At 40.7% G+C, this 24,347-nt stretch overlaps 2 protein-coding genes across 5 annotated transcripts in view; both read right to left on the bottom strand.

The window, feature by feature from the left end:
- LOC121957495 (inactive phospholipase C-like protein 2) overlaps positions 1-19,081 on the bottom strand; it is a 37,203-nt gene extending 18,122 nt beyond the window's left edge. For all 4 annotated transcript variants that reach the window (XM_042506089.1, XM_042506091.1, XM_042506090.1 and 1 more), the window contains exons 1-7: positions 18,596-19,081; positions 6,291-6,392; positions 5,163-5,312; positions 4,826-4,986; positions 2,943-3,411; positions 429-1,643; positions 52-301 (exon numbers count right to left, since the gene is read on the bottom strand). In XM_042506089.1, coding sequence (XP_042362023.1) covers positions 52-301; positions 429-1,643; positions 2,943-3,411; positions 4,826-4,986; positions 5,163-5,312; positions 6,291-6,392; positions 18,596-18,841 — 2,593 coding nt within the window. In that variant the 5' untranslated portion in view covers positions 18,842-19,081. The remainder of the gene's footprint in view (positions 1-51; positions 302-428; positions 1,644-2,942; positions 3,412-4,825; positions 4,987-5,162; positions 5,313-6,290; positions 6,393-18,595) is intronic.
- A 4,375-nt stretch (positions 19,082-23,456) lies between these two features.
- Positions 23,457-24,347, bottom strand: part of dnah3 (dynein axonemal heavy chain 3) — a 29,983-nt gene continuing 29,092 nt past the window's right edge. The window contains exon 63 of the mRNA XM_042506434.1: positions 23,457-23,810. Within this exon, the coding sequence (XP_042362368.1) occupies positions 23,457-23,810 (354 nt within the window). The remainder of the gene's footprint in view (positions 23,811-24,347) is intronic.

The raw sequence follows: 24,347 nt of genomic DNA, 5'->3' as shown, positions 1-24,347 counted from the left end.
ATTATATATTTTTTTAAAAAGTCCATACAGTCCATTTACAGTGACACCGACCTATGAACTCATCTCCTATGAAGTCATCATCAAGGACCACAAAGCGAACCATGGCGAGCTCCGGCAGGTTGATCTGGAACTCAAAGCTCTCATCGAAGACAGGATTGTCCCCATTCTGCATCACCGTCCTGGTGCGACGCTCTGTGCAGTCAGCTGGGATGCCGTGGATCTCAACATAAACATAGGGGTCCACCACATCTCCTTTGGCCCCCGACCCCCTCGGCCTAGGCAGGTTCTGTCCGCTTATCACCTGGGAAAGGGGTAAAAATAAAGGTTGTTCACTCATTGGTTTTTGGAATATAATTATCACTTTAGAGGATTATTCCACTTAGATACAACTTCACATTTTTCTCGTTTGACACATTATTTCATCACACCTTCACATGCAGCAGCTGTGGAGATACCCCTGGCACCGTGTCCCTGGTGTCGGCACTGAAATAAGACACCTCCTGCCGCATGATGGCCGGCCGCAGAACGTAACCACAGCTCCCATTCTGCCTGAACCAGGCCGTGTTCAGGTCCATCATTAGTCCTGCTGTCTGAAAATTCATAGACACAATCTGGCAACCGCATTTCCACAGGTCCTGAGGGTTCATGTTGCTCGAGTCAATACGCATGGGGCTGGGGTACACCCGGGACAGGAAATGCTTATTGTGATTGACAAACTCGCCGGGGTTCTCGCCAGCGAGACGCACAGCCAGAGACTCGTGAAAGGAACACAATTCCCAAGGCTTCTGGCTTTTGGATGATGTTGGGAAGTCAACAAATTGGACTGAGCAGCAAAGAGTTACTAGGTTGGAGAGTTCTTTCAAGAGTTGGAAACGTTTGGGGAGTAGATGAAGAGGACTACACTGAGTGACAGCTGTGAAAGAGACACTCTTCTGCACCGTGTCCTTCTCATTTCCTGCCCCTCCACTGTTAGCTGCTTTAATCCTTTGACACATCTCTGCACCTTCATCCTCCTCACTTACTTCCCCATCCTGCCCATCAGGACCTGGCCCCAACTTTTTACCTTTTAGTAGGATTCGATGCCTGAGGGCATGCGGTGATGGCAGGTATGACTCCCCTTCGTATGGAGCATCTGTGTATAACCTGTCTCCTAGTATCCTCACAAGATGTTGCAACATCACTCTCTGTTGTTGAAGTGAACAGTGGTTCTCAATACATACAATTAACGGGTACTGCGAGGCCACAAATGCAAACTTTCCAATTGCTTCTAGCACACAACGCAAGGACAGAGGTGGGGAGAGGGTGTGTCCGGTGCACACCACTGGCTCCTCATCTGGGCCATCCCAGACATCTACCTCCACACATCGACAACCCATTTTGAGGGCACGGATGTAGCCAGAGATGTCAGACGGACCTCGAAACTGGTCCTCAATGAGGTAGGTGTTGTGGGAGGAGTTGATGTAGTAGTGAGACAAAGGCTGGGACATGTCCTGGCACACTGTGTCGTGCTCCCTGTCAAAGAGGTGGCACTCTACTGAAGTGAGGTAGCTGGTGAAGCCGTCCAGTGACAGGAATCCCTGCTGCCGGCCCTGCTCTGATGGCTCGTGGGACTGGATGAGCTTCAGGCTGGTCTCCTCGCTCACCTGGAGGACACAGTAAGACAGAGGAATTTAGAGACGATGTAGAAATCAGTCTAGGGCTGCCCCTTGAAAGTCAGAGATTCAAATTATCAGTCAGAGACCCCTCAGACGACTGAGATTGCTTCAAGCCGAGCAGTCGTTTTTGTTCATTTTTTGCTAGTAAGTGTGCTGTGCAGTTTATTTCTGGGGACATTTTGATCTCCAGATTTTGCTACAGAGTGAGTGCTCTTGACTGTCACGCTACTCAATTCAAGCTGTGGCACAGAGGAGATACTTGGCACAGTGGGAGAGAAAGACTGCTCTGCTGCTTAGAAGTGGTGAGATTACAGCTCAAAGCAAGCTATTTTGCCACAGTCTCTGGCTTTTGTTTGATATCTAGGGTTGGCAAAAAAATGCTGTTGTACATTTGCAATCCCTTGTTAGGACCGTTTTTTGACTATATCACGTGATTGCTGCTATCACACTCAACATCCCACTGAGCCTATTCAAACTTTAAAACTTCATATGACAAAACAAAACGAATCATCAAATATTCATATTAAACAGCCAAATCCTATTCCACTGACATTATTCGGAGTCGGTACAACCTTATTAGAACGGATTTAAAGATTTTACTGATCACATTTAAAACTCATCTGGGTCTAGCCCCAAGCTACATAACAGAAATGTTGACCCTTTATTAGCCAGTTCGCAGCCTTAGATCTTCAGGTGGGGCCCCTCTGGCTGTTTCAAAGTCAAGGCTAAAAACTCAAGTTGACCGAGCCTTTGCCATCAGGGCCTCTCTGCTTTAGGATGACCTGCCTGAAGAGATAAGGCTCAAAGAATCAGTGATTTCGTTTAAATCACTTAAAACCCATTATCATAGACTTACTTTTGTGTGATGCCATCTTTTCACTTATATCTTATTTCTTTTAATTTATTTATTTGTTATATTTTTTTATTTTACCTATTTCATTTATGTTTTATTTATTTTATTTCTTTTTATTTGTAGTTTTATTGCTTTTGTTGTTTTTGGTCTATATATTTCAATTATTTTATATTGACCTTTTATTGTACTGCATCTTGCATTATTTGTCCTCTTGTCTTAATTTTATCCTGACTCTACCTTAGCTTCCTTTTGCATATGTTCTGTAGGACTGTTTGGCTTTGTGTTGCTGTATTGCCTTCAATGTATACCATTTCTGCTTTTGCTTTGTTTGTCAAAGCACTTTGTAAACTCTGATTTTAAAGGGCTATATTAATAAAGTGATTATTATTATTATTATCACAGTGGGGACTGGGATTGTGTTTTGTGTTACCCACTTGAGCCATGCCTTGCTCAGCCTCGAGGAACCTCATCAGGTCTTTGGTGTCCAGGAACTCCTTGTTGCTAGAGAACTGCACCAACAGAAAGTAGATCTCAGGGCGTGTGCAAAAGTCATGGAAGACCTTGATGAACTCCTGCTGGGTGACTCGCTCATTTCTTGCTATTAGTCTTTTGTTTTCACCATGATCTTTAACTCCAGATTCATTATCTAGAGCAAGACCACACATCTTCTCCCTAACTCTCTGAAGCTCTTTGAACCTGTGCTCCACTTTGCCCTTGCCCACTCCAGGGTTCACGCTCTGTATCAATCTAACAGCTGACTGCAAGTGGATGCCTTTCTCGACGTCTTCCAGTGTGTCCGAATCAGCAGCAGAGGAAAACAACTGCTCCAGCCAGCCAAGGCGAAGGCTGTCCTGACTGCTGGCGAGCATGTCCAGGGCATGTTTCCCATACTGTATCAGATACCTGGAGGATGAACAGACGATGCAACAGGAGAGAATATTTCCCCACATTACAAACATTTTCATTTTCATCTCAAGCATTTTGCTGACACTCATAAAATACAGTATAAAATTATATTACAGCAGCAGTAGAATCAGTGTAAGTCAAATCACATTTACTGCCATAGCCTTCGATCACAAACACGTCTCAAAGGACTACACAAAGAAATCATCCGAAGATCTCGCTGTTAACTACGATATTATCAGTTTAAAAACACAAGCGAAAAAGCAAAGCCTAAGACACAAGATTATTACTTTGGAAATAAAGATCCTAGCTAAATTAGCTAGATTAGCCTAGCCTACCCCTCATGTACAAACCACAGTTCAACCATACATTAAATCTGTGACAATATTTCTTCATGTCAGTCAGAACACCAGGGAGGGATGTGCATTCACAAAACACACAAGAACAAGCACATGTGCACTAGCATCAGTGCAAAGAACAACAGTGTTAGGGCCCTGACACACCAAGCCAACTGTCGATCGGCCGTTGGTCAATATTCGGCCGTTGAAGAGTGTCTGTCCCCCCATTTTTTGGTGGTGTGTCCCACAGTGTTGGCACTGGTCGGCCCTTGTCAGCTTTTTTTCGGCCCACTCATCATGTTGCACCTTTGTTTGTGAATAAAAGTTCAGATCAGTGCACTAGGAGAGAAATGGAAGTGAGGAAAGACAACGCATTGAGCATTGAGTTCTTCAGCAGAAATGCTTGATAACTATTTGTGTTACTGTTCGCTAGTGCATGGTAATCTTGAATCCCTCCTGTCAGTATTCTGGTTTCCCATTGCTGGTATAGAGATCTATTTCCTTTCATGCAGGGACAGAAGGTGCATGTTAGTTCGTTACTGAATGAACTCTTTGCAGATTGTTCAGGCGCAATTTTTTGGCTGACACACAGGTGACGTACGACGATGCAATATTCAGCCTTTGTGGCCACTTATCTGATGTCGGTTTGGTGTGTCTGGGCTTTTTTTAAAAGGGAAATCTGTGAGTTGTGATTTTGGGCGGTGTGAATAAAACTTGCTAATGGTCAATTTACATGAGAAAACGCATCCTTCTCATTCATTTGATTAATTCAGTAAAACATGCACGGTCACCCAGCAAAAAAAGCCGAACCAAGCTCTACATAAATTTCAAATTATGGATAAACTAATCCTTCCTTCACCAAACCACCAATAAATGCTTTACATACCAGGGAAGGAAATGTGTGAACAAGCAACAGTTAGCAGTTTTATTTCATTGAATTGTCTTTAACACTACTACTGTACTGCTGAATACATGTTTATGAGCTCTAAAGTTCAGATTTTACTTTACCTATAAAATGTGTGCGGTGTGTTTCTGTTTCATATCAAGACCACTGCTCGTTCTTTGTTGTATCTTACCTTAGGCCAGTCACCCAAATGTTAGCCACTTCAGCGGAGTTGGCCACCAAGTCCAAACTTTCATACATCTCTCCATAGATGATGGAGAATGCACAGTCCTCTGAAATCTGCTCATAAACGCCACTGGTGCGGAAGGTTTCTGTGTTACGACCTGTTCGTACCTAGAATGTGACAGACGCAAAAAACCCTCATTGGAGGCAATAAAACAAGATCAACTGTTGTTTCCATATGGTTCAGGATTGTAAATATTTTATTTGCCTTACTCTAAAAGATTCAGTGAGGTCATTCATAGAGTGAAGGAGGGTTAATTCATAAAGCTTTTTCTCTGGACACTGACCTCTCGTATGGAGGCCAGAGAGATGCGGGCTTTGTCTGACTCCTTCTTGGACGGCTCCCAGTACAGAGCCTGAAGTCCTGCATCCAGCAGGTAGTAACGCTGGTAAACACGTGAGTTGGTTCGGATTTTCTTCAGCTCACTCCCTTCAACCTGCAAGCAAGATATGGAACAATTTTTCACCCACTGACAATTAAATGTAGAGTAGGCTTGGGCAGTATCTATTTTTTTAATAGCTTACTGGAATTTCACCAAGATATGCTGTATATGACGGTATAAGTGTGCAGCACTAACCCCCCACCCCAACCCCACCACCCCGTCTACTCAATACTCATTACACTCATGAGATGTCAACAAAAGGTAATACTTGCAGAACCTGTTTGTTTTTTATTCTGGCGCCCATGTTCAAGCTGCCACACTGATGGCGTGAGCAGCACTGCTCAGGCGGCTCATTTAGAGAAACGGAGTGTTGTCGTTATTTTTCGTGTGATACAGTTATCTGTAGTTTTCTGTTTTGCTCAACCTTTCCTGTTTCTGTTTTGAAATAAAACCCCTCCGACAACGTTTCTGTTGTAAGAATCCCTTCAGTTGTTGACACAAGGCATTTTACTGTTAAAAGTTTGCAGCACTGTGTTGTTGACGATGTAGTAGCTTGCAGGGCTTCGTAAATGACTGGAGTATGTGCTTTTAATTGTGGAAAAAAAGTAGTTATAACAGTAGGAAGCTCTGTAGTAGCGCTGCAACAATAAACGCCGCCAGCGTGAACACACACTGCTCACGCATGCAGTGTGGCCCAGGCGTAACCTCAAGGGCACATGACGCGCACTGCAAGCAAGACATCCTCAATATAGACTCCACAATTAAGTTAACAGAAAAATGAGAGTCTGTACTTTTTACTGTATTTAAAATCACATAGTCGAGATTTCTAAAAACGCTGGTATACCGTAATATCTCCCATGCCTAATGTGGAGCTCACTTCATTAGACTTCTGACCAAGCTCTGTTGAGTGTGTGAAAGGCTCAGAAGCTTGAGATCCAACAGAAACCCTTGATGCATGCAGTGCACATTAAATATTTCATGTACATGTGCAAAATGTATATACTATGTCAAGGGTTACACTATGACACCCACCATGGAGTGGATACAGTCTGCAGCGCTGCTGATCTTCTTCTCTGACAGGCTGCTGCTGAAGGACACCGTCTTCTTCCTCTCCCGACCGGCACGTGATCCGTCCTGATGAGGAGGGAGGGAAGGAAGGATGAAAGGACGCGCAGATACAGAGAGGAGGGAGGGAGGGGTGTGCAATGAGAAGACAAATGAGTTGAAAGAAAGAGACAGACAGACAGTTATCCCTCTGAAGAGTATTCTTTGCTTAGGCATGACAAACATTTTTTTTCCATCCAGAATGGATCTCACAGGATTAAAAGGCATGTCAGCTTATATAACCATACATAAACACAGATTATTTGGCCTACTACATAGAGCCTCCTCCTCCCAATCTGTTATTGTTTTTCCTGATGCTAAAAGCCTTTGCTTGCCCTTGCCCTTCACTATTACACCATTAATCATACCTGACTAGACAGAGGCAGCAGGCAGCAGCATTCTAATTCTGCCCCTCCGCCACGACGCTGGCAGACCCAATCACTTTATCTGAGCTCACCATCGCAGCTCATCCATCTGATTTATTGACCGATCAGATGTCATCCCCACAGGGAACCTTACGGTAACAGATAAGAGCATATATGTGGGCAAAGTTATTCAATTATAGCTATATTAGAGTCAGGATAAAATCCAATTAAAGACTTAATTGAAGCTAATCTAAGGCGGGGGAAGCAGGATGACATAATTGCAGGTGATTCAATCCTAAAGAGTGACTGAAGCATGCATACTCAAAATACTAACTGTATATATCACAAGCAGATTAGCAAAATCTGAAACACAAATGTAAAAACAAATAAGAGCCTTGACATAAAAAATACAATTCTACTGTACATACTCTGGTAAGATTCTGATAAAATTCACAATATCTAGATATATAAGTGCATTAGTGCTGCAGCCAGACGCGGGACCAATTCATTGTTTTGCATGTCAGAAGTAAAACTCATGTCGTTGCAGTCCAAAGCCAAGACTGATAAGTTTAAAGTCAAGTCCCAAGTCCTAAACTTTGAATTTCTAGTCCTAAACAAATCAAAATGCACTCTTCATCAAATGTAATGCTATTTCAAAATCTGGGTAATAATGTCTTACATTTACAAAAATCACAAACGCTTTTTAAATTTTTCTTTCACTGTGTGTCTCCATATTCGGACTGCATGTTTTGCATACTGCAATTTGTTTTTTGTTTACCTCTGTGCAGTTTTTGTATGAAAATTAAAATTAGATTAACTTTGGTATCACTTTTTTTTTTTACAAATAAAAATAAATGAAATGTTAGTTCATGGTTCTCACCTACAATTTAATTAAATGTTGTTGGATTGGTTCAAATAAAGTGTATCCAGGGAATTACTTACTTTACTGTAGGCCAGATTTGGCCCAAGAACCACAAGCTGAGTGCAATTGGTCTAAACTAAATTCATATTTCTTTCAGGAGATTGTTTTGCTTTAGAAATAGTGAATGAATCAAAGCAACCTTTCGAAAAAACAACAGTAAGTGCACATATTTTTGTCAGTGGGAGATCAAATCCAGCAGCCTGTTGCTCTGGGCCTTACAAATACATATAAAGCTCACTTGTTTTGAAGTCCAAATCGCTAGTAGACAGATCAACATTTTCACATCCATAATCAACATCTATGAATACTGATCAGTGGCTGATTAATATCTTCTCATCAGCATAACTCGGATTTCAATCAAATAAGAGTTCATATGAGAGCACTTGGATCTTTTATGAGCGGAGGAGAGGAGGGAACCATTCATATGAAAGAAATGTGGGGGATATGAAAGGCAAAGAGAGATAAGAGAAAGAAAAATAAATAAAAAAGGATGCCGAGCTGTGTTTAATCTGAAGAATATGAATGAACACGTGAGACAGGGGAAGCATGATTCACAGAAGATGAAAAGGTCTCCCTCAGAGGGAAGAGATGGAGCCTAACCATCACAAATCCTCACAGAATCGCCTCATTAGGACAGAGAAGTGTTTCCAATGGCGACAAGTTTTTTTGAGCTGGCATGGTGAGGGAGGGAAGCAGTGGCACTCTAAAAATACACCCAGTGCCTTGGGGTAAGATAGAGGGAGTGGGAGGGGGTGTGGACAGAGGGACATTGTGTCTGTCCTTTGAGACCCTCCTGTTTTTAATCTTATTCTTAAAAATGGTCACTTTTGGCCCTAAAAAGATAAAAGGTGGCAAAAAATCATTACCAAAATAAAACACCAACTTGGAATTGCAGGGTTCCCACGCAATTTCATAGACATAGACTTTCCCATGACTTTTCAAGCATCCAAAATATTTGTTTTTCTTGCCCATTTTTTTCCCTTTTTTTTCTTGCAACATATAAGATTCAAACTCTATTCAAACATAATGTCAGCATCCCACACAGTGTGTTCAAGGACACTGGAGATTTGATCATCCAACATTAATTTCTGTTTTTACAGATTCTGACTGTAGTAAATAGTTTCTGGTGATTTCTAAAGAAAACATGCCTTCCAAACCAATTTTCTAAAAATAAATTTAAAAAATAAATAAAATAAAAACTTGCCGAAAACTGCCAAAAAATAGTGAAAAAAATGTAAAGATAAAAAAATTCACAATAAAATTCATTCATAAATCCATGCCCTCCAAACCTGAGGGGCCGTGGGCTGGGATGTCGTGGGAACCCTGGAATTAACTGATTTGTAGACTCATATGCAACTTCAGCCCACCAGCAGCATTTCTTTTCAAACTAGCTCTAAATCTGAATCTGAAACCTTGTGGGAAATTCCCCCGGTGACGCAGTACAAGGCGCAGAGCCAACAATTATTGACTTAACTCACAAATACAGACACGTGTGCCCTCACACAGGAGCACACAGTGCCACCCCAATCAGTCACACTCTCTCCTTCCTTTCATGCAGTGTGGTGACAGGCGCCAGAGATTAACACCGGCCTCAATCTATATCTCTTCCTGTGCGTGTGTGTGTGTGTGACATTAGCAGTAATGGTCCCTGTGTGACCAATCACAGTGCATACAGTTCGAAAACGCCACATAAATAATATGCTCTCTACAGACGTGCCTGCACCTTGTGACTGCTTACAAACATGTCGTCCCATGATTAATAGATTAATAGATAAGGAATGGACAGAAGTCATATTGAAAAATACCTAATAAATGTACCATGGCATGTGACAAGCTGTGTTTGCAGCAAGGGGAACACCAGGAGTCTCTGAGAGGCCATTTCAACAGTTTGGATTCAATTATCTTATGTGTAGAGGCTGTCCTGCACAGTCACCTCTGTGCCGATGACATAAATTACTGAGAGAGAAGGAGACACACCAAACAACGCTGACGTCACTGTAGACTCTGAATGAATTACCCTGACAAGATAAAACTAGCGGGCACAAATTAACCCGCAAGTAGATAAACACATGAATAAAATAACAAAGGTAAATGTATTGATTTTTCTATGCACAAAAGGCACACATTCAAACCAGATGAAGCAAACACAAACACAGAGCCGAAGAAAAGCCTCTATACCCCGATAAAAAAAAAAAATCCATTTTCCTTTAATCTCTGTCAGAACATGCTGCACGTCTTCGTCACAGAGGCCCTATTTTGTGTTTCTGACAGAGCGGAAGATGAGTCTCCAAAACCACCACTGCACTTCAAAACAGGAAGCCGCCCATCAGCCCGTCACAGAGAGCTTCCTGTGGCTCCACTGAGAGCTGAGTGAAGCAACAACACAGAGGACATACAGAAGAAAGAAAGAATAAAACAAAAGAAAGAAAGAATTCTTGATACAGTACGGGCGGATGTCACTGTTGCATGAAGAGTTAATACAGTAGTTTGACACACATGTGAGCCCAACAAGAGATAGAAGAGAAATTTGCATGTTTGTTAATAAATTCCAGGAATCTGATTGTTTTAAAGGTGTCTTAAGTTGATTTATTTTGGGTCAGTGAAGGCTGCCCAAGGGTTGGGTTGTAAAAATTAGTTATTTCTTTATGGTTATTCTTAAAGGTATACAATGCAGGGTTGTCTGTAATTGTAAACACACTCCATTTGCATACACATTTGCATTTTTTTTAATATTTGCATTTTTTTGGCACCTTGTCTCTTGGATGCCCGCTCCTTATAGTCTAACCATGAAATTCAGTGTCCTTCTTCAGCGTAAGTGGAAGCTTGTACCAGGAAACTCCTCTAAGGCCTTCTTGAGATATTGTGTTCACAAAAAATGAGACCAACTCAAGGTCACAATGACCTCAACCTTTGACCAAAAAATTCTAATCACTTCATGGATGAGTCCAAGTTTTAAATTTTTAGAAATTACCTTGAGGCATTTTTAAGATTCGTGTGAACAGGCTCGCAGGACAACCCAAAATCATAAAACACTCAAGTGGGTCATACGCGATGATTAAGAGAGGTTACTTCAGTGTGACTTTTTTACTTTACTTTTTAAAAAATCCTGCTTGGTGTATCTTTAATGCCTAGGTGTGTTAAAATAAAAAAATGAAAAAACATTAAAAATAAGTTGCTTCTTTTTTTCCAATCGCTTCTAAAACAAATGACCACACTTCAGCACTATTTTACATAAGTTAATTTTTTTTTATCTGCCAGATTTATCTGACGGAAATACATAACTGTGAATAAATTTGGAAAATTACACACTGCTATGAGATTACTGATGTTCCTGACAGGACATCTAGAGTGATTGAAGTGTAGAGACGGATGGATGGATGAAGGACAAGAGAAATGCTGGAGACTGTGTGGCAGAGCAGATTAGATGCAGTCATCAGAGACGGACCCACAAGATGACAGAGTGAGGCAAAGTTGAAACTTGAGAAGAGTACACAGATTAACAAAAAAAAAAAAAAAGATTAGCTAGAGGACGGATGGAGAGGAATAAATTAAAAGGCTCTTTGGCAGATTACTGTCCATCTTTATGCACACAGTCACGGAGCCTCTGCACTTGATATTCTCCTGTAGGCACCAGCATGGCCCTCATTAGCCAGCTTACATGCATGATGATGTATGATGTATGAAAGCGTATGGTTATATAGTTGCAACAAGCTTGTATCACTAATTACAGCATCGCAGAGTCAGCAGAATGCAGATGTAGGTCATTAGTGGGCATTGTCTTTGATCCAATAATTAAGACAAACAGAAAAGGAGATGTTGTTGTAACGTGAGAGCAAATAAAGAACAGAGGAGAGAAAATTGGTTTGGAGGCAGAGCTTTCTTCCCCGTGGCCTTGTGTGTCTGATGGCAGATGATGGATGATTAATGGCATAGTTTATTCCAGAGCCTTTCACCCTGGAGCGAGCGTTAGGAGGTGATTTACAGGGTATCGTGAGATGATGTATGGAGCATGCAGGAGAGACATTCAATGTAAGGGACTCTACTAGATTTATTTCATGTAGGAGACATATGAGGAGATCTGTTTGGAGGTATACTTGTGTTTGAGAACCTTTAGATGCCAGCAGCCACCAGTATGTGTGTGCATGTAGTTATTATCATCACATGGCTCAGGAATAATTTATTTGAACTGGCTAGCAGGTGTCCATTACAACTGTATATAAAAACAGCTCCAATCAACCCCTTACCGATCACTCTGAATCACTGCACGAGGCTATTACACTGTAGGTAACCATGGCAACAATACTGATACTTCATGCTTTGTACCAGTTAACTCTTACTGGTCAAACTAACCTCAATGTGGGTTAATCAGGCTACATAAAAACTAGAATAATGTATTTAAACTTACACACAGCCACTCTTTTCTTATAGTACAATGTCTACTTGTAGAAATTAATGGACTCAGTGGAGGAAACACCAGTCAAAGGCTGTGTATTAACAAGAATCTGATGCTACAATACATATCACGATACAGGGGTTGTGGTTCAATATAGTGTCATATATTGATATATGATAGGGTAAGCAAGGCGACATATTGCAATATATTGCAATATCGTTTTTTCAACTGTCTAGTAGTGTGCCTTTTATTACTCTGCCTTTTTCATAGGACTGTGCTGTTTGTGTTTATTGCGCGTTATTTTGCCACGTTGAGGAAGAAGATTCAAACGGCTAAAGACAGATATAACACTGAAGGGTTTCGCTGTAGGGGGTTTAAACAGAACAAGCAAGCCCCTTTCACACTGCCTGTTCAAGATGGAAATGCTGTTACCTTATGTCACCCCACCTATCCTTATAAAAGGTATCATCGTGGAATTGAGTGACAGAGATGTCTTGCCTTTAAGCCGGCAGTGGAATTGACGTCTGTGTAAGAGACGGCCAGCAGAAAAGGACCATGAACAGGACGAGCACGACATATTGACGACATGTTACGCGTGTGAGTCACCACAGGGAGATTTAAAAAGCAGATAGCAGGAGTTAGCAGCTGACTCTAAGAAGGACAGCAGCTGAAGATGCCCAAAAACTGGGGGAGACAATGAGGTCTGGGAACTCCTTACCCTCCCCATATAACAGGGATGATAAATGATTGTTAGTGCCATCTTGGCTTTCCAGACATCAGTACATTTTCCTAGATCCTGCACTAGCGTGGCATGATGCCATCATTGTTTGATTCGGTGTAAAAACATTTTTTGAAAGCCAAGGATGCATAATGAAGCAACCTCTTAGCAGCTCCATCGCGGGATCTCTGTGTAAAAAGAGCTCAAATCAACCAGCACCACGATTTTTTGCATGTAAACTATTGATTAAAAATCAATGATGTTTTTAAGAATCCATACACTATCAAAAAACAAATAATATTCTGATACTCAAGTGCATCAATATATTTTTTTTGTCTTTTCAGTATGATCACATATGCATGGATGGATTACTGTACAGGCCTACCAGGCACAGGCACCAAGGGGCCCAAAGTGTCAGGGCATGATCTTCATCTGCAAAATGTCACTCAAACTACAGACCAGGAAGAGACTCAAAATGGCCACAAAGATATGCTAAGGAACTGCAAATATACACAAAATAACTCAAAATTGGGCAAAAAAACCCAACCAAGACACACAAAATGACTACTAAGAGACACAAAATGACACAAAATGAATTCAAAGACTAGTGTGGACTCTGGGAAATTGTGCTTTGTTCTCTATTTTCTCGCCTTTTCTAGACCTAACAATACATCAATGAATTTAAAACATAACTGCCATATTTACTGATTATCAATCTAGTTTTTTTTGCTGCCCTAATCGGGACATCTTCATGCAGTGCTGCTTTCTAATCACAGTTTGCAATAATCACACAATCTGTGTCCCTGTGTGGGGGTTGCACATGTGTGTGACTGCAACAGGAGACAGGACATTAGCGTTAAATGCCACACAGGAAGCAATATGTGGTCAAGTCATTCTGTCTGTGGCTCAATGTATGGGAATCCTCCTCCAGAAAATGTGGCGAGCATTCACAGTAACTCGCCTGACTATAAGCCACTGCCCTTGTGGCAAGTAGAGCTGCAGATGCTCTTTTACGCCTCAAACCTTTGAAATCCCATATGCGCTTGAGCTCACATACACACAAACAGACACAATCAAACACACACATCACACAAAATGAAACTAGTAAAAGACTAACTTGAAAAAGTCATCATGTAAGAGAGCTAACCACGATTTCAGCTGACACACGTCACAGATGCATTTACTGGAGATGGGAGCACCACCAAAACCAAGAACAGGCGGTTGGAGCCTCGAATCGGGCATCAACGATCAAAGCGCAGGGCATGGGTTTCACACGCCTCAGTGATGACTTAAGGTGAGGCTCACAAACATGCACAAACTCAGACTCCCACATGCACGGCTGGATGTATAATATGAACCTAGAGTGCATATGTGGAGTGACTTGATCAGGTCCTGTAGATCATCACAATCAGTGAGAAGGTTTTTCCGCTCCCTGTGCTGTGCAGGGGTCATGCTTATGCAAGTGGGCTAAAGATGTTGATTTGAACTGCGGGAGGTGCTCAGTGCTGCTCTGACTACCCTCCTCAGCTGTGTGCTGCTAACGCCTCTAGCTAATGCTACTTCCTCAGTCTGAAACACACACACATACACAAAATGATCAAATACGCACACACCCATTAGACATGAATACTGATGAAGGTGAGTACACACAAGTATATGCCTTTATGGGGATATACAGTCACTGAAAACATGCACACACATACTTACCAAACTTGTCTACTAAAGTCTAAAAAATGCTGTCAAGGAAAAATGTCTCAAAATCTGATAAAAGTTAAGGGAATCACTAAACATTTGGGGAAATATACCATATTTTAACACAAGCACACACAAACTCACTTAAGCATAGGGTAAGCCAATCTGAAGCGGAGTAGGGCAGAGTAAGGCAGATCATGCTTTCCCTATGATAGACAAAACATTTCACGTTTGAAAGAGCGTATACTTTAAATGGATCTTTGGAGCAATGGGTGTTTGTTTTTGGAATAAGAGGCTGACAGGCAAATGGGTTTTGGTCCAATCAGACATTTTGCAGAATATTGAGGGTTTTGGAATAATAAGCCATCTCCTGGCCCCAGCATCATGCTGAACAGACAAAAATTACAGTGGTGTCAATCTTCTCAGCCAGATAGCAGCAAGAAAACAAATTTATATGTATCCCAAAATGCTGCACTATTCCTTTCAGATAAACTGAATCATTACAGTTTCATGTAAGAGTCAAAGCAATTCTTGGCTTATATCTCTATACAGCCCTATTGCATTATATTAAAAGGCACTGTTTTTCTTGGTAAATTAAAAGCAGAGATTTTGAAGATATGTGGTTTCCAAAGTATAGCTATGTCCCCAAAAATACACACACACAAACATGCCAACCATGTATTTCAGAGTTTTATAGCGTATGCTGGCATGACTAATCATCGAGCTGGGAAGCAGATATTTGTTGAGCCTAGCTGTGTTTTACTAGAAGGCAGGTCTGTGCAAGTGTGTGCGCACTTGTGTGTGTGTGTGTTTGAAACTAAGGGAGAAACAAAGAAAGATGGTTATCTACATCAAGATGAACCTGAAACGGTCACAAACTGAGTGGGCACCTGATTCTGCATCTCCTTCACGCACATGAGAGCAAGGCAGAATAAATGAGAGGCCAGCAGACAGCATGAAGAACATACTAATGAAATGCAATTAAGTGTACTCTCATTAGCTCAGCCAAAGCCAACGGGAGCACACACACTCACACACAAATGCTGGACGTAAATCCCATGACTCCAGTGAAAAGCGGTCTGGAATGTCATGTTTCCTGTTTATCTGCCCACATACCAAACTCCTATTGTGTGGAATCCTAAGTTTAGCTGTAGGGGTAGTTTGGGAAGCAGCAGAGAACACTGTAGTGTTGACAGGTGGATTTGTAGCTCCTGAGCTCCATCCATCTCAAGCCTCAGGTGTTTAGGATTCATAACACAAACACATTTATGGTGAAAGCAGAAAGGTACACACAACGCTGTGTAGGATGGTTCGTTGATCTCTGAACGCTCTCAGCATTAAATGTGCTCACTGAACATGAACGAATCAAACCATACCACAAAGGCATGCTTCAATAAGCCAGATTCACATGCAGCGTAAAGTGTTTTCTCCCACGCCGTCCTGCATTACTATTCTTTGAACTGCAAGTGATGTTTTGGATGCAGACTTATCTGCTGCCATTTCTGACACAGCATGAGACGCCAGAACTTCAGTGAAACAGAGTGCTTTTAAATCCTCTGTCAGGCTGGCTGCGCTGTCGTAACAAACTGCAGAAAGACAAGCGCAGGCCTGTGTGTGGGCAAGGACGATAGAAACATTTGTGCGTGTGTGTGTGTTTGTGTGGAGGGAGAAAGTTACGTGTCATCACCAACTGCTCATGACTTAATAGCAATATTGCAACATGAACCTTGCGAGGAAATTGGCCAACTGGCTGGCTTCCTGTCTTGCAGAGCAGGAGCCAATCAGACACACATCATGAAGCCATGTTCGAATAATCATGTCTTTGCAGGGAGCAGCTCTGGAGACAAGCAGCAACTAGAGATCAGACCTCCCACATGCCGAGAGGGCCAAAGCCATAGAAGGACAAAGTCAGTCATGAGTTATTGAATCCATTTTGATATGACAACACTTTGAATGAGTCAAAAAAAAATACCGATGCACGATAACGATTATTTCAACCGATACCACTAACCGATAATTTCCAGCTTCTTGTCGCCGATAAAATACAGACAATCGATAATTTCTTTTTGTTTTGTTTTTCATTACCTGAGGGTATGAAATGCTAAAATGTAGTAAGTACAGATGAATTTAACATTATAGCTCTGGCCTAACCAAATCTAAATTAAATCACTTGAGTTAACGCAACAAAAACAAGAACAGTTCTGACTCTTCAAATTGACTTTTTCCTTCCCAAATGAAATGATCTGACAATCAAATCAAATTGCATCACTCAATAAAAATATAAAAGCCTTTATACAACCAAATACTTAATCTGCAGATAAAACACTGATGAATGCAGATAAATAGTAGACTGTTGTGCTAAAAAAGCGAAATGGCTTTCGTAGAACATTAAGCGCCTATCCTAAAGCCTACACTGCTGACTGAGACAACACCTTTTAGACTGATCTCGCAGGCGCAGCAGTATGACATCACACGCAGCATATGCAGTGTGTAGTACTGGAAGAGCAAAACCATGGACAACAAGGGCGATTTTCAAAGCGATTTCTGCTTATTATAATCGGCTCTATTTATCAGCTAATAATGTCGTTATTGGAATTATCAATATGACATCATAAGTCCCATTATTTTATTATATAATTATCGGTCTTCCCTACAAAAAAATAACAAATTGCTATGATGTAAAAAGCTTTCAACCAATACTTGAGGTTTGCTTAAATGTGAGCTCAGATCAGTGTAGGCAGTTGGGTTAATTGGACAGGGGTACTCAACTGTGAGCCATCGAGGGCGGAGTGAATGCAATTTCTCATTCTAATCAAAGACTACAGCAGGTGCTTTCACTTATTAGTTCCTCTTCCTCCTCCTCCTCCTCCTCCTCTCTGGCTGATGGAGTGCTAATAAGTGACATCGCCTGCTGACTGTAGTCAGTCGCTAGAACAAAGCCAGCCCAGCCCTGCACATATCGACTCTACAGCACATGACACACATGATTAAAAAGCTCTGAAATTTAGTGTTTTTGGATTCCTCTGGGGTCAGTAGTTGGGGCATGAGGAGTAAATGTTAAACAGGTACTATCTACTAATTACAGGTACTAGTTACTATGATATATAAAACTCATGTTGTATCAAGTGACATGATGTGAATCTCGAAGGACAAAATACTGATGCTCATCCATCAGTATTTGCAGGTAGATTGTGTTCAGCAGTGGGAGAGAGCTTTATGTGTACTTGTACATAATACATAGTGAGGACCAATAAATAAATAAACTTACCAACAGTGTGAGAATATTTTTGAAAAGTGATAACATTTTTGCCAGTCATCACTTGTTTTTAGGCCTGTTTAAGTGGTTAAGTATAGTAATAAAAAAATAAATGGGTCAAAATTAAAAAAAATAAATAAAAGTTTTAAAGAAAAAAGAAAAAAATGAAAGAGAAAATGCAAATGTTTTTAGAGAAACATTTCTTAAAATCAACAAAATGTCTGAAGACAAAAAGCCATCTTCTTAAACTATTCTTTTAATTGCAATTTTTAAGAATAACAACCAAAAAAAAAAAAAAAAACCCAACACTTTAGAAAAAAATCTTTAAAAATTTTGTGGAAAAAATAAAGCCGCATGTTGCATGCCCATTCCCTGGGCCAAAATAATAACATAAGGGCTTAAACATTTTTTTTTACATGCCTACCCCCTTTTTTGAACCACCCTCTACACTCTCGTAAATAACAAACAGCCCTTTAGGGCAAGGGGGTACCAAATGCATTATGTCAATGAGGGTCCTTAGATGGATAGAAGTGCAAGAATGTGTGTGTGAGAGAGAAATAGAGAGAGAGAGAGAGAGAGAGAGAAAGTCACCACATCTGTTTGCATAACTCAGTAGTGATTTTATGGAGACTTTGGAGTATTTTATTATATTTCTTACACCCAATGGCATCTGCTTTACATGCATGCAGGGGTTTGTAGTGTTTGTGTTCAATTCACTAAACCATCCTACTTTATCATTATCTGCCATGGACTCATTACTTATTTTTTTAAAGGCTACTTTGAACTTGCAACAGTTTGCATGCATGTTTCATTTCAAAGTGCTTCCCGTTATATTTCAAAGCAATGTCAAAAAGAACTGTTTCCTCCTGATGGAGATGATGGCCTACCTTGATCAGACTGCTGCGTCGAGGGATCGCTTTGGAGGCTGAATCTGAACCTGCGCTCTCCCACGTCGGGGACTCGCAGCTGGACTCGTTATGGACCCTCTTCACGGTGTCTGACACGCTGCAGTTTCCGTTTGACACCGGCTCTCCTCGGTGCGACTCCAGGCTCGTTCCGGCTCCTCCTGACGCAGCTTTCCAGCCAGCAACCGGTGGACCGACGGCGCTCTTGTTCTCTCCAAATTCAGCCATTGGTGACACTTTTTGGGGTAATTTCTCAAAGCTCTTGAAAGCGTCGGTGCTCAGAAGGCAACAGCGCTGCGCGCGGATACAGGCGTGCCATCGCGTGAAGTAAACGAGCAGAGGAAACTTCTCTCTCTCGCCCTCTCTCGCCCTCTCTCTCTCTCTCTCTCTCTCTCTCCCAGGATGACAGGGGGGACAGCTGAGCGACGGCAGTGCACCCTCCAGACCTCCGCCGCCGATACTCAACACATCTCCCCGCGATAGCTGGATGTGCGCGTGCGTTAAGGAAATGCACATGCTACGGAGGCTGTCTGCTCCTCCTCCGCCGCCGCCGCCTAAATCTAAAACTAAATCCTCTTCACACTGTGCCACTGAACAATGTGCACCATAATGATTTTTACATGTAGATCATCAGCTCCTGCTGTCGTCCTCCTCTCTGTCTCTCCCCAGTCTTCATCAGAGGCCACTGGCTTTATGAGAGCAGCAGCAGCAGCTAATAAAGCCGTCATCTGTCACCAGTCTGTCAAATGGGTGGGTGGTTTGTGTTTTTCTGTTCCTCCAGCAATCCAGTGGGTGTTTTTTTTTTGTTTGTTTGTACTACTTTCTATTAATCTGCAGTTATTAATATTTATAGAAATTAATAAAGGATTTTGATCATAACATCTTTAGTTACACTTGTTAAGTAGCCTAACTATTAAGGGTTTCAATCAAAATGTCTGAAGTTAATGTTCATAAATCATCAATAATGGGCTTTAATAAAATGTATTGTCCTACAAATGATAAGTGATTCATAAAGGGGTTTGCAGTTATGTTAATAAGTGATTAATGAAGGTTTTTAGTTATTAAGTCCAAAGTTATTAATGTTAATACAGCAATAATAAAGGGTTTTAATGATTACAAAAATGAATGTTAATAATCCATTAATAAAGAGTTTGAATTATTAAGTCTACAGTTATAAATGACAATAAGCCATCAATAAAGGACATTAATGATTAAACCTATTTTTATGAAAGTTATAGCCACTAAAAAAGGATTGAATGAATTAATGTTAATAGGCCTAAGTCATTAATAAAGGGCTTTAGGTTTACAGTTATGAATGTGAATAAGTAATTATTAAAGGGTTTAAATGACTAAGTCTACAGTAATGAATGTTAATAAGCATAACGGCTGTAAATGTTCTGTGATGTCGTCCCTTCTCTCTCCTGCAGCTCAGGTGTTCTGCATCACCTAAAAGGTGAATTGCTTAACGAGGTGCACGTGGCCTAGAGGAGCTGCCTTGGATCTCCTGTTCCAGCAGCAGAGTGAGAGGCTCCTGCTGTTGGGACTGCTTGTCTTGCTGCCTTTCTGCCTGGGATTTTTATTGTTTTGTTTGCTCATCTAATGTTAATAAATCCCATCAGTTTGATTGTTTTAAAGGTGTCTTATGATGTTATTTTGGGTCAGTTATGGAGTGTTATTAAACCCCATAGAACCGCCCGAGGGTGTGGCAGAACAAAAGCCACTAATGGTTTTAATGATTACATCTATAGTTATGGATGCTAAAAAGCCACTAATAAAGGGTTTAATTGATCAAAGTGTATGGTTTATAAATGTTCAGAAGACATTATTTGGCTTTTAATGATTAAGTCTGTAGTTAGGAAGGTAAAAAAAAAAAATCAATTTATTTAATAGCCATTAATATTTAAAACCCTTCCCTAATGATGTATTGACATGTATAACTTGGTATAAAAAACCCTTATAGACTAATTTGGCATTAGAAAGCATGATTGTGCCATCCATCCCAGAAAATAAGATATTGTCAGGGTATTTTTGGCCATTCAGACTTGCACTCAACTTAATATTCTTTTCTGGTACACTCTTTTGAGACAGTCCCTTGCATACAATGCACCCTCAACTGCCTCTCCAAAATTCAATTGAAATCAAGGTCATGGATTTTGCTCAAGGATTCAGGGGGACATTTCTGTGATACATTGCTCAGGGATGAATGCCAAGATGCCCCCTTCAAGGGTAAATGCCAAATAAATTGAATGGCTTCACTTTTTTTTGGTCTATAATGAAATTACTAGAAGTTAATACATTTCTCAGTGAGAACGTACACACAAAGCAGTGCATCCAGGTCCTACAGAGAGACTTGTGTCCACATCTCCCCGAACTGCAGTGTTTCTATGACTCTGCAGGACAAATATCACACTCTAAATAGCGGAAATGATTTTGCTTGTTGACGCACAGTTATACCAATACTTACACAAATCAAGGTCAGCGCAATGTTCACTGACGCAAAACCAACGTGGTGTGCGATTTATGTGATGAAGGTTGCCTCCAGCAGTGTAATTCCTTTATAATAAAACACAGTCTCATACAGAGTTAATCATTTACGGGGCCTTATCTGAAAAAGACAGGAGCTTCTTCCATTTCATTATCAGCTCAACATTAACATAATTTAGTGAGTGCAATAAAAGCTGTGCACTGAGGTGCCCTTGCTCAGAAAACTGATGTAGAATTTTTTGTAATATCATACTGAGTAAACACTCATAAAGTGTTGGAGGACGTTCCTGTGTTTTGCTCCTCTTGGCAATTCAGTTTGCTGATTTTCATTAAAGGGAAATGATCCATCTTAGGGACTCTTTCTGGAGGACATTTAGACATTAGCTTAAAGGAGGTCTGATGGGACTAGATAGAGGATAACATAATGTTTTGAGAACAGGACTAACCTGGAGCTGAGGTCCGGCTGAACTTCAAGGGCGTAACTTAACAGTGGTATGCTGAAAATGCACAAGTATGGCCCCCACTATCACTGATGTTAATAGCATGTGTCACAGGAATATGGTGGCCCTGAGGGTCAGAACACAACAACTTTTTAGGAAACACACATAAAAAAATCACAAAAATCCTGGAAGATACAACATTTAACAAAACGCTGATATTTTTCTTTTTTTTTTAAAAAAAACAATGTTTCAGAAAACAAAACAAACACAACATTCAGAAAAAAAGATTTTTCAGAAGGCAAAACATTATACAAAACAATACAATGTTGTGGTTTGTGAAATGTTGTGTTTTTGATATGTTGCATTTTCTGAAATTTCATTCTGTGAAATGTTTGTGTTGTCTGAAATGCAGTTTTGCTATGTAAAATAGGGCTGTGTTATGTGAAATGTGGTTGTTTTGTGAAATGTTTTTATTTTCTGGAATACTTTGTTTTCTGAAATGTAGTTTTGCTTTCTGAAATGTTTTGTGAAATGGTGTTTTTCTAAAGTGTCATTGTGTTTTGACCCTTAGTATAGGCCATCAGCAGCATTTCAAAACGTATATGTTGCAATACATTATGTCCTATAATGTAGGGAGGGTATCCAGCAGCTGAATTTAGATGTCAGATGAATTATGTCTGAACCAACAATTGCTGACTACAGAGAACATCAAGCAATGCTGACATCAATACAGCACCAGTCAGGCAGCACCACTCACAAGCCATCTGATTTAAAGTTATAGTATGGTTAAGTATGAAGCTATACCATCGAAGGTTTGATGTAAACACATTCCTGTCATGAAAGTTTGGTTGAATTAAATCCAGCGTGAAAATGCTCAGTGGTGATTTAACATCCCCTTTTATAACGTATGTGCAGAGAAAAGCATTAATCCCGCACGCAATATCATGATTAAGTCATCAATCTGTTTTTCAGGACAGAAAATTGTTCCGAAACTCCCAGCCAGACTTAAATCAACGATGGTGAGGCTCAATCCAGACAAAATTCTCTTCACATTGATAGGTAAGGCGTGAAAACAAAGCAACCCCTATTTCCCAACAATGATGTTTTTGTGCCATTGTTTCTCAAAATTAAGACCACATTTCCCATAGATATATTGGTTGTATGAATTCACATATTGACTGTACTTACATAGAGACTGTATCTAGTAGGGATGTAGTGAGCAAAGACATCCGTCAGCATGGGTACCAGTTCAGACCCCTGTGGAGTACTGGTTTGCCTTGGCTGCCATCTAGTGTTTGCCATCAGAACATACTGCTGGCTGGACCTGTAAGTTAAGAGAGCACCTCAAATGTTAACCACATCCAGCTGGTTTGACATTATGGTGGCTTTGTTATCAAGTAATAAATCTTGGAAATAACCCATCCCCCATTCTGAAACAAAAGTAGTAGGATAAAGTGCATCACAGTGCAAATATATATCAATACTTTGTTATGTGATCCCAGTTTCCAGTAATGTGTCTTTGACTACAATAAGAATGAAAGACACTGTAAATATTCTGGATTTTTTAACATAAAGCACAATATGTCTAGTTTTAAAATACATTCTTCACCTCCACAAAATAAATCTCATGTTTACCATGTTGCAAAATAAATGTGAAAACAAATCCCTATCCCCAATAAATCACACTAGATATGCAGCAATTGTGTCCTCTTACAGACAAAATATTACCCTAACATTTCATTGTCATCATTTTAATTTTTTTTTCTTCGATTATGGTAATAGATGCCAATATGTGCAAAGCTTTAAACCCTCTACATCAGTTTACATCTTTGTTACTTTGGCATTGACACACATAAACTTTCTTTGGCGTATACAGTTTTTCAACAGTTCAAAACATGCAATCAGCTTGATACTAGTTCTTAGTCATCCAGCTGGCAGAGGCAAGCCACCCCTCGGTTAATCCAGTGGTTTTGTGGCTTGTCAGAGGGCAGCTCGATAGACAGGACATAGTTGGTGGAGTGTCCAGTGGTGGACAAGGTCCCTCTACGGGCGCTGGTTTTGTAAACAGGACAAACATAGATGTTTTCATGTTTAAACTTGGCCATTTCTCCCGGTTTAAGCTTGATGATGGGCAAAGAGTCAAAGAGGATCTTGGGGGAAGACTCGCCAATGACCATGCTCTCTCTGTCCCAGCGAGCCCCCTCCATGAAAAGGCCCTTGACGTAGGCCCCGTCCTCTGGCTTCTCGTCCATATGGGTCTCCTCTTTGGTTACCTGGAGCACAACTCAGAGCGTGAATATCCACCCAATATATCCCTATTATTATTAAATTATTACAATTACAAATATCAATAACAGTAGCCCTTTTTACAGACAGATCGTGCAGTTGGGCTGCTATTAAGTCCCTCCTTCATCATGCGCCACAATGGCACCAGTGTGTCATTTTAGGATGCCGGCATCCCAAGAGCAAAAGAGGTGTGACGAACATGAAGTTTAACACAACAGCATCTTAATGAAAACAGCAGCGCAACATGGCAGTAACAAAATTTTTCCATCCTTATTATATGGCAGATGCTCTCGTCCCTTGCTCAGAGGAGTTCCTCGATTTCATTGTCTCCCCAATTTATGGACATTTTTGGCTGCTGTTCTTTCTGTTTGAGTTCACCGCTAACCACTGCTAACTGCTTTTTAAATCTCCCGGTAGTGGGTTGCACACATAACACTTAAAAAAACAATAAAAATTTCAAAAAATAAAAATAAATAAATAAATAAAACAGTGAGGCATAATAACAGCATTCTCACCTTGACCAG

Source organism: Plectropomus leopardus, chromosome 18, assembly GCF_008729295.1.
Source record: "Plectropomus leopardus isolate mb chromosome 18, YSFRI_Pleo_2.0, whole genome shotgun sequence".
NCBI classification, from domain to species: domain Eukaryota; kingdom Metazoa; phylum Chordata; class Actinopteri; order Perciformes; family Serranidae; genus Plectropomus; species Plectropomus leopardus.
The sequence above is the reverse complement of the archived record's forward strand: the minus strand, read 5'-3'. Positions and strand labels throughout refer to the sequence as shown.